General features: G+C 30.6%; 1 protein-coding gene across 13 annotated transcripts in view; it reads right to left on the bottom strand.

The window, feature by feature from the left end:
* Positions 1-12,133, bottom strand: part of LOC144840054 (coiled-coil domain-containing protein CG32809-like) — a 98,081-nt gene that overhangs the window by 13,433 nt on the left and 72,515 nt on the right. For all 13 annotated transcript variants that reach the window (XM_078695693.1, XM_078695692.1, XM_078695696.1 and 10 more), the window contains 5 exons: positions 5,181-5,379; positions 4,457-4,775; positions 3,794-3,922; positions 905-1,094; positions 50-437 (listed from right to left, as the gene is read on the bottom strand). In XM_078695693.1, the coding sequence (XP_078551819.1) occupies positions 50-437; positions 905-1,094; positions 3,794-3,922; positions 4,457-4,775; positions 5,181-5,379 (1,225 nt within the window). The remainder of the gene's footprint in view (positions 1-49; positions 438-904; positions 1,095-3,793; positions 3,923-4,456; positions 4,776-5,180; positions 5,380-12,133) is intronic.

A 12,133-nucleotide genomic window follows, 5' to 3' on the forward strand; every position in this document is an offset into this window, starting at 1 on the left:
CAATGAGAGAGCGTTTAACTAAATGAAAAGTAATTTAAAAAACACGTACCCTCCATTATCAGTAGCAGCTTTAGCCGGCGGTTGGCTATGGCTTCTCTGCTTCATGTCAAGTTCGGTCCGACTCATCTGGCGACCTCTCTGTGAACCTCCACTATGTGAATAATGTCTTGGAGATCCGAAATTCTCTTTTTGTCGATTGCGAGTAGGTGTACCTGGTGGTATGTTAAGGCTCTGTGAGGAGCGTGACCTTGGAGTACCCTGTTGAGCATAGTTGGACGGTGGAGGGGGTACATCAACTTGATACACTGGCCGATGTTTCATTGATCTACTTGAATCTGTGTCGTCTAGATTATCCAATGAGTTGGACATTCGTGACCCATATTGACCTTTTCCTGGATGATGGCCGTTAGTATCTGCCATTGATGTTGGTGTGTATCCTATTTAAAATTACAAAATTTAACTATTATTTATTTCATTGCATATTAGTAAAATTGTAAGGCCTCAATATTTGACCCTGTTTGAGTTACAAGAAAAATCATCAATCAAATTTAAAGTATTAGAAAGCAATCATGTCACCAACTATCTCTCTACTATTTTGATACTCTCAATTGAGAGTTTGTATTGCCACCAGAACAGAACTCACAGGAGTTTTAGGTTAGAGCATCCTATCCTACAAATTGACATATATGGGTATTTATAGGCATTAGAAGAAATTCTAAACAACCCGGTGATATACTGAAAATTAATTAATTAATTTTGAAATTATAAAGATGAGGACATTTGTGGGAATATAAAAAAAAATAAAACTCGGAACCTTCTGCTTGATATGCAGATGTTCTATCCATACAATATTACCACATTTCAAACATCTTTCCAATATCAATTTGTTGCATGATTCCATTACCTTGAGGTGCATGTCCCTCATGTGATACACTTCTTTGTGTCACTCTTTGTGTAACATCTGAGTAGTTTCTGCTATGAGACAATGGCAGGGTTTGACGACCAGGAGCACCACGATGCAATTCTTCATAATCTCTATTGTTACTTCTGGTCAATGTAGCGCTAGCTCTATCTGGGGTACCTCTTCTAAAGTCCTATAAAATAAATCAAAAGGTAGATACCTCTATTACAAATGTGACATATAAGTAGTTTGGATAGGAATTATTAACTATTTCTTATTTTGGTGTAGTTGGAAACTAACCTCAAGGCAGATTGTAAAGTATGATGATCTGGGCTAATCTATTCATAGATTTTAATGGCATTTTACTAAATTTGTTACCATTTTAATAGCATGGAATAATTTAGAAGCTTTGAATTTTGGGAGAGTTTCCTGTATTCCTGAAATCTGGTTTGGTGAAACAAATTTTCCTTTCACTGACAATTTGCCATTTACAAAAAAAACATATGAACAATAGAAATTCCTGTAAAGCAGATTAGCCAATTTGTTTTTGTTCAGTAATTATCATTTTTGTTTTCATTTTTTTTTACTTATTTACCTAAAATAACAACAGTGATTTATGCTTTGTCACATCAAAGCAAATTTCATGTGCAAATGTGATTTGTAATGAGGTTAATAACATTGTCCTAATGTGTTCAAGTATCAAGAAACATAAATATGTATCAAAACAAATTTTTACATTTAAACATTAGCTGCAAATAAATGGTTTGACGACTTCAGGGTGAAGAAACAATTCAAACAGGGAATATTAAATAGAATATAAAATTATACATATTCAATATATTGGATTCTGTATCATGATTGAACTAATAAAAGCTTTTTAAAAGTCTATTGAAAATAATACAGTTTGATCATATTCCCTTCCAGAATACACTACTAGAAGAGGTAACATAAACAGCAATTGATAAATAATGGTCACAAAAATCTATGATAATAGACAGAACAAAATGTGGAAAACCCTATAAAAGCTTGGGTGCTACAAAAAATAAGTGTAAGATATATAAACAGTGATTTAAACATGTCATGAAAAAAAATCCTGACATCTGACAGGAACATTGGACACAGACGAGCATCCGATTTACCAAGAGACAAAACATAATAAATTGTGTTAAATTTTTAAAAAGCAGAAACAATTTAGTAATAAAAAATGTTAGTTAGAGACAAACAAAAGATCAGCTTCAGAAATATCTTCTGTTTATTTTTTCTAATGACCAGCATCAATGTATTCCACAGACTGCACAGATAACTTTGCTGCTATGTTTCATAATAATCACCCATGTCACATGATAATAAATAATTGAATTATAAAATTATTAATTTATCTGGCCAACTGTAATTGAAGATCAAATAGCTTTAATAGAATCAGAACCTGTACTAAACTAATATTCAGCGGTTATTTGATATTCACCTAAAACGCAGGTGAAATGTCAAGCAAAACTATTGTTATATGAAAGTTTCTAGAATCCTGTACACTCAAAATGAAAAGTATTCCTTTAATTGTCAACACCAATAAGCATAAATAAAAACCAATTCAAAAACACATTTTTTTTAACCTAAGCTAGGGATTTTGAAGGTGTCCACAATAAACACTTTATAGAACAGGCTTTAAAATAAATACATGTATAAAAAAAGTGACTTGAATATAGCCTAGCAATTTGTCCAGAATAGTTTTATTTTCCTTTTAATAGAAAGGAAGGATGCCACAGAATTGTATTTTTACCTGGCTTGATTATACCAAGTAATAATCTAAATTGACAGATAAGCTTAAGGCTTAAAACTCACAATGATTTTGTTTTGGTCAAATGATACACTTTTTAGAAGATACAAATTAATGTAAAATTAATACCTTAGTTGAAAAAAGGAAACCAAATGTAAATGTTAGTTGACAGAAAATCTAAAGGATTTAAAGTTAATTATAATTTAGATCGCATTTACTTCTTTCAGAGCAGCCATCAAGATAAAGTTTTGCAGTAGGCTTTATCTTGATAAATTCAAATAAATAAAATTATGCATGCATCATAGCATGTTGGGTTGAGCTAGGCTTTGAGCATACCCACTGGACTCTTGACATGGATTACTTGTATTTATCTCATGATTAGTCTCATTTTCACTCACTAGCACTTATTGCATTTCAAATAATTTAATTTGCATTATTTTCATAGAACAAATGAATTAATTTATTAATAAACAGTATTCCTTATATTACTAAATAATAAATTAATTTGTGACCTCCTCAGTTCATTTATATATTTTAAATGTGAATTAATTATCACCAGGATGTTTAGAGTACAGTATGCCTGTAACTGTGTAATACATATTATGTATGCATTTAAATTTAACTGTGTAATGCATTATGCATGTAAGACCACCATTGCATGCAAGACCATCATTGCATATATTGTAAGAACATCATTGCATATAAGACCATCATTGCATGTAAGACCAGCATTGAATTATAAGACCAGCATTGCATGTAAAACTACCATTGCATATAAGGCCAGCATTGCATTTAAGACTACCATTACATGTAAGACTACCATTGCATGTAAGACCGCAATTGCATCCTTGGATAGAATACTACCAATGTGAGACTAACAATCCAAAAAGACCACCAATTGTGCATACATAAGACTACCAACTTTGCTTGTAAGAACACACCAAGATTTATATGCAAGTTTAATTTAGGCTTAGGCCTCAGTATTCTGGTCCTCAGGTAGAATTAAGCTCACACAAAAATGTAACCCAATCTCATGGCTTATTCCCAAGTTAATAGCATATTACATAATACCAAATCATGATACTGCATTTAATTAGTGGTAGTAGGGTGTACAGTACCTGTGTAGCGTATCTACTTTGATGTTCCCTATATCCCATCGCAGAGCTAGGTCGCTGGTGTAGCTGTGATGTCTGCATTGGTATTGTATTCTGTGGCTTCTCAACTCTTCCTTGTGCAGCTTTTAATTTCTACAAAACAAAGACAAATAAAGATTGTCTACATGAGCTTAATATTTCCAAATATATTAAACTGAAAAAAAAGAAGAAAATGAGCTTAATCCCATGGGTTTTCACAACACATGTCATCTATCAGTAATTATTAGGGATCTTTCAATTTGTGATGACCTACTACCTAGGAACAAATTACATCATATTAATTAATTGTGTACATGCAGGAACATTTGGATGTGCTTCATTCAGTTGCTCTACCGTGTGGCTTCTAGATCCCTGGACAACCAATGAAACAACATGCGTAGGACATTGCTTCTATCCTCCTTAGGCATTGCTTATATCCTCTTTAGGCATTGCTTCTATCCTCTTTAGCAAAACACTTTACTATTGTATGCTTGTCTCTCTCCACCAAAAGTCAAACCCAACTGTGCTTATTACTATAAGATTGACATATTATTATTTCTCATACAAGTGTCTTGCACAAACTCATCTCACAATGAATATTCTTTGTACAAATACTGATGTAAAATAGCACATAGTAAAAATACTTACATTTTGATCTAGAGTTCCACTCAGCTGAGCGTAATTATCCGACCCACCACGATTAGGCATAGGTCCATGATGTATCATTGGTCCAGGAACATTTGGTCTTCCTTTCCCTGACTGCTCCTTAACTGTTGTCAATGACGACATCACCTGATATTTCTGTCTTTGTTTATCATAATTTTCAAAGTCTAATTCTGGTTCTGAGAACAAACTGAAATCACTTGGTGTGGATCTAGCTGAAACGGGTGCAGATCGCGTGCTTAAATGCGCATCCTCCCCAGCACCTGGTTCATGTACTTTTAACACAACGTGATCCTTAATGTCACTAGAAACAAATGTATTACTTTTAATATCAAAACAAACAAAATAGATGTATATGAAATTGAACTATCATTATTATTATAATTTATTTCAATTTGTATATCTGGGGTTTTTTTTAAAGGATGAGTTAAGTTTAGAGGATGAAAAAAAAAAGGTCCATGACACTTTACACGTATAATAAACCCACTATAAACTTTGCATTGGCTTTTTTGGCCAATTGTATTGAGCAAGAGGCAGAATTAAACTCAGATTCTATGACTGGGAGGCAATGCCTTTTCAGATAAAATTAATTTCAAATAATTTCCATTTTCAGTTGAAAATGAATGTATAGAATAAACATGAGTTGACCTTTTGGCAAATTGCTGCATTATATTTCAATGAATGAGGAAAAGGTATATAACTATCTTACCTCAAATTTTCAAGCTCATAAAAAATCTCAGTTGCAGGATCTCGCATATATATTTTTCTCTCTGGCTTTTCAAGAGCTTCAAGCGTAAGTTTGCCCGGGAAAGCACGGACAAAAAGCGCCCTGACAGTATCTAGGCCTGTTATTTCATTTGGCAATAGACCTCGCTTAGTTTCTCCCATGTACTGTAAGTACACTAAACCTGAAAGAAGAAATGAACTCATTAAAAATTAAATATGCAATTTTGTTTTTATTTATATCATTGTGCTGGTGGGATAAAGTGAAATGTTTCAAAATGACAGCGTTACCATGTATATTGAAAAATCTCATTATCATTTACGTTATACATACACTATATCAATTCATTCATATTGTATTAGTATCTTTATTATGTATGTATTATAGTATATAAATTAAAACAACCATTATAGAAGCATACATTTATGCTAAATAAAATATATGTTATGAGAAAACTTTACTCTAGAATAATTTTCCTTTTCTGAACAATGTCAATTTTGACCGAGTTGATATCGTTTAATTATTAAAATGAAAATTACAAGTAAAGGTTATGTTTGCAATTTTATCACAATATCTTATGGGTTGTGATGAAAAATTTCAGAAGATGATAACAAACAACCATTTTTTTTTAAATGCAAAATATCAGCTGTTATCACTGTATTCCTTTTAAGGACTTGAGTCTGTATGTTTAATCTAAACTAAGAGAATATAATAGAAATTCTGAGGAGGAGGAAGTAGAAAACTACTGGAGGTGTGGTGTCATTTGTTTCTCATCTTCCAACACAAATCTAACATAAATTTGATCATGAAGGAACTAAAGCCAAAATAGTGTATAGTGTTATAAAAGATAAATAACAATCGGTATTTGAAATATGAAAATTATTATACTTGGTAATGATAGTGTATATTCACTAGAATTCGTCAACATTGTCCCGTTATATATTTATCATAGAGCATAATAATCCAATGTTAGTTCACAACTGTACGTCATCATATATAACAGTACAATTCTACATTCTCTTCAAACATGGCAATCTGTTCTGCTCCTGTGGCGATACGGTCATAAAACGCTGAATATAAATTGAGCGAATTCTCAACAATGACAGCACAGTAGCCAATAAATTATGAAATGCATGTTTGCTAATTAGAACGAAAAGGGCAAAATAACAAGTCGTCAATTAGCAGAATATCAACAAGTTATTATAGATACAAAACGAGGATTATTTTCAAACATGATAAATAATTAAAAATGAATGAGTAGATATCGTGACTAACATCTGTTCAATAATTCCTCATCATTTAAATTTCTGTTGCTATATTTCCGAAAGCTTTGCTTATTTGTCACATGTGTATAATTATCGTACAGAGGTATGATATGCATATCAAACAGAGATGCTACAACATGTGTTATAATTGTAGTCTTAAGAGTATTATGTGAAAGAATTAACAAATAAGTGAACAGAAATTATGTATATTATGTAACATTTATATGTTGTTTATAAATACTGCAGTCAACTTTTAAACATTGTGAGTAAAAAGTCTCCCTAACAATGAACAAATGATGATACTTTTTTTCATACATGTCTGTCCAGCAGCAAATATAGCTTTATAATAACAGGATGGATAAACTATATTGACACTAGGTCAGGATTGAACCATGTACCTTTGGATTGAAATGCAAGCATGTTAAACCACCCAGCTACAACTCCATGATGCCGAAGGACCATGAATAGCACAGATATGTGACATTCGCCTTGGGTTGTTCTAGCCCTCCCTGTAGCCATTAGGCTGTTTTACACAAAATTACCTCTTAAGATTTTATAAAGATATTCTCACAAGAATTGATTACAAGACCAGAAATAATTGTGCGCTTCATATGATATGACCTTTTACCTTTACTTTTAATTGAAGTAAATAAATTATAGTGTTGAATACCAATTATCTATCAGTACAGCATTCTATTTGCATTCAGTGACATTTAAAAAAAACATAAAATAAAAATCAGTCATATGAAGCAACAGCAAAATTGTTAAGGTTTATAATAAGAATCGGTATCAATCAATTTATTGCCTAATGAAGCGTAACATTAACTCTTAATTAAGGTAAAGAATGTAAATACAGCAATAAATGACTTCTGAGAATAACAGTCAGTACAGTTGTATTAGGTAGCAAACAAGAATTTTTGAATATATTTGTGTAGACATACAGCCACGGCTCAAAACATTTTTAAAAATCAGGTGTTTTGGGCAAGCAATGTCCAACATTTGATCGCCCTAGATAATTTTTACCCTGCCCAACTTTGTTGTTAAAATAATTACTAATTATTTTTCATTTTCCTTAAAACTGGTTTTAACAACTGAGATCAAATGGTTTTTTAAAACCGTATTTATTTTTTGTGTGAAAACACCAATTCGTTCAACAAAACTCAGTTCTTAAATCGTATTTTCTTGCTCAATAGAAATGGAGATGCAAAGTATAAAACAATTTATAAATAATTGTTACTTATACAAAATATAGCCATAAGACATCTCTCATCTTTAAACCAATAGAATAGACAAATTTAATACTGTTCAAGCAAGGTAGAAAAATGGCAGTAAAAAATGTGACATTCTATGTTACATTGATGTTCATTGTAATGTCTTCTTTCATTACGTGGAACGAACGACTATAATTTTAACTCATGAATATTTAAATTTCTATTATTCATGCATTCATTTTAAATGAAGCCAATATTCACAATTAATTATTAGATTTTGCATTTTGTTTTAGTTTCCATGAAACTTATATAGTATGTATGACAGCTTAATCGCCTTTTAATATTTAATATTATATTCAAACTGTGTGCACACTACCTTATTATAAGCTGGTGTGCTGATAGTTGGCACTCTTCTCTGCAGTTGAAGAGGGTTTAAAAATGTGGTTCAATATGAACAGCAAAATTGGACATGTTATTAATTATCAAAACACATTTTCCCCATTTGTATCCTTACTGTTATTGAATATACATTTTTTGCAACAAAACTATAATGCTATAAATTTATCATGCATTTGGAAAATATCCAATTCCTAGATAAAAAAATGAATGTTCAAATCACCATGGAAACCAATTCAATAGGGTGTTCTTTACTTTATGCTGATATGCAGGTTTTTTGGTCACATTTACTTGGATTTGCTCCAAAGAACAAAAGCTAGTCTAGATATTTAAGATGAGATACTAATTTTGTGACGCGACAAAGACTATAATTTGTTTAAAGTAGTCAGTTTTGCAATTTGCTTTATGGTAATAATACAACCATATAAAGAGTTATGAAATCAGCTACTTGAATCTCAAATGTCATGGTACACACTAGCCATTTTAGTTTCAATACTAATTAATTATAATAGGATACACCTTTTTTAAAACATTTCCTATGATAATTAGTAAAATTTAAATTTTAAAGGGTAATTTAAAACTCACAGCATAATAATATTGCCAAGAAAAGAATTATTACTTTAGACTTCTCTGTACAACAATTACTGCAAAAGATACCCAGTTTTTCTTTTTGATGTATACAACTTTCTATTTTTGTCCTGCCATGTTTCAGAGCCGTGAGACGATGCGTAAAGAACTAGTAGGACTTGAAAGTTGGCTCAATAGTGTCCAGATGGAAGAAGAAGAGGAAGAGGAGAAGATGAGCGAGTCCTAGACCCGGGTATCCCAAGTAAAGTGTGTACTGTAACTTTAACATCATTCTATAATAAATTTTAAAATCAAACAACGCTATGCAAATCTGAATGATAAGACTATCACCATTAAAGTATAACAGGTGTGAAAGAATAAATATTTGATTAGTTTTTAAAATAATAATAATCATCAGTTATGTTTTAGCTTTACTTGCATGGATATTGTAAATGGTTTAAATATGGTAACCATGTCGGATGTGAACATAATATTGATCTGCTTTTATTATAATGAAGATTAATTAAGAAGACTATATATTATATAAAGCTATAGTATAAAAAGTTTACACTTACAATATTTCACCTTGATATTCAATTAATATACAGTGAAATTAATTGTGATGATAAAATATATTTCAAATAATTTGAATATAATTTTAAATAATGAAAACAAAATAAATCAATAAAATGAATTTTTAATTTATTAAAATAAAAATATAAGTATTTAAAATAAACATTCTACATGACTGCAATTTTAATGGTAACCTACAAACATTGTTAATAATTTCTAAAACTTCTAATTGATTGATAATATATAATTGATAAAGCATCAATCAAAGGTTGTATTTGAGTAACTGCATATTTACTGACTGGCACTATAGAAATATTATGGGAAGGATATAAAATAAATCTGTTTAATTATATAAAGGGACTGTCAAACTGTGGCATATTTTAAAAACAAAAGTTTTAAATTTGATGCTAAAATTACAGTAGCTTCAATGAGCGAGAAGCAGAATATGAAAATCCTCTTAGGTCCTCTTGCTTCAGACATCATGTTCTATATTTACATTTCATTTAAACAGTTCAATAACAAAAGCACCTCGAGATAGTGAACTAATTATTTACGGTAGCTGAATAAACCAATATTTTGCCAGATCTATGTAACATGCATCTTTGCTGAAAACCATCATTTGAAGACAGAACCTTTTAATAATGAAGACTATTTGTTAATTTAAAGTAGCTATGTAAATAGTCCAACAGCAAGACAGCAAGTTCATGATTAGTTTATTGGGACATAATTACTAAAAAGACAAATTATTTGATTATTTTTTTTCTTTTTTTTTTTTTCATTTATATTATTTTATTAGTGTTGTCCTATACACATGAATTGAATTTTAAAAACTAAATACATTATACTTTTCCTTTGAACGATTTCTAAATATCAAAATTAGTCTTGGGTTGAACTTAAAGTTCAAATATGAAATTTTAAATTTAATTCTATTGGGAAAACAAGTATTACCATGAAGCACATCTACACACGTACTATTGATTTTGAATTATTTTAATTTGAAAAATCCAATTTTACACAAGCATTTTACAACATTTTTATAGGCTCTAGTTAGAATTCAGAGAGCAAAGTATGAATAAGCGGATGTTATATATTTGCATGCTGTCAGTTTTATGATAAAAATGTACATGACTTTACAAGTTACAACGGTTAAAGTTTAAGAAAACTGTAACAAGAAAATCAGATAGCTATATGTACAGTATTGAATCAAACTATTTTAGAAATAAAGAATGTTCTTGGATACATAAAGAAGTGATTATAATCAAAACTGGTGATGCTGTTGTTGAATTGACATTAAGTTATATATCAGTCACCAAAGAAAAAACAAAATGAAGATCGCTTCAGATGATTTTATCAACAATTTTGATTTACTATAATATTTTTTTTACAATGTGGAAATAATTTGCTTAACCTTCAAAAAGTTTTGTTTGATTACAAACTTTAGCAGGTGATTCTAACAACTACTACAGTTTTGTCTTTACTGCATTTGCAAAACAAAAATCATAAATAATTAACAAATATTTTTTAAGTCAGTGTTCTAATTCTAATATTATTATAAAAAATCTAAATTTACAAACCGGTACTTATGGTTTCATGACATACTTTATTAAAAAATATGCATTACTATTTTTAATATGTTTATTATCTTTTATTGATGAATATGTTGCTATGGAGCCGTAGCAGATTAGAACGATTAATAGCTATTATAGCATTATTAATAGCTGTATGGTAATATTGCAATGTTTTTTTATAGTGCAGTATCATCAATCTAGAATGACTTTGGTATCAAAAATGAATTGAAAGTCACAAGCAACCTAATTGGATTTTAATGCGACTCAATGCCTTGTACCAAATTTTAAATTTAAATGGTTAAATAAGAATGATGAATCACTGATGATTATAGGCGTGGTTAATGATAATAATAATTTATAGTATTGTTGACGATGATGGCGATTATTAATGGTGATGTTGATGGAGATAATGATGGTGATGATAGATGGTGATGTTGATGGAGATAGTGGTGATGCCGATGATGGTGATGTTGATGATGGTGATGTTAATTTTGGTGATGTTGATGATTATGATGTTAATTATGGTGATGTTGATAATGATGGTGATGTTGATGATAATAATAATGGTGATGGAGGTGATGATGGTGGTGGTAATGTTGACAATGATGGTGATGTTGATGGAGATAATGATGGTAATGTTGATGGAGATATTGATGATGATGTTGATGGAGATAGTGATGGAGATGTTGATGATAATGGTGGTGATGTTGATGGTGATGTTGATGATGGTGATTTTGATGGAGATGGTGATGGTGATGTTAATGATGGTGATGTTGATGGAGATAATGATGGTGATGTTGATAATGGTGGTGATGTTGATGATTATGATTTTGATGGAGATAATGATGGTGATGTTGATGATAATAATGATGTTGATGATAATAATGATGGTTATGCTGATGGCTGATAATGATGGTGTTGATAGGTCTCGATGATAATGTTGGGTGGTGTTGATGATGATAATGGTGGTGGTGTTGATGATGATAATAATGGCGTAGATGACAATGGTGGTGGTATTATTAATGATGATAATAAATGGTGTGTTGATGACAACAATGATGGTCTCAGTTTTTATGCTAACAATGAAGGTGGTGTTGGTACTATACTAATGATAACAATGATGATGTTGATGACAATAATCATGGTAATGTTGATGGTAGTGTTGAATAAAATAATGATGGTGTTGTTAATGATGATAATAACAGTGGCATTTAGGATGATGCAGGAAATATTGGTGACAATGATTGAGGCGTTAATGACAATAATTGAGACATTTTGATTTGAGTGAATTTTTGATAATGTTGATGATAATGATGGAGGTATTGATGACATTAATGATGGTTGGAGGTTTATGTGAT

Source organism: Antedon bifida, chromosome 4 (genome assembly GCF_963402885.1).
Source record: "Antedon bifida chromosome 4, ecAntBifi1.1, whole genome shotgun sequence".
NCBI lineage: Eukaryota > Metazoa > Echinodermata > Crinoidea > Comatulida > Antedonidae > Antedon > Antedon bifida.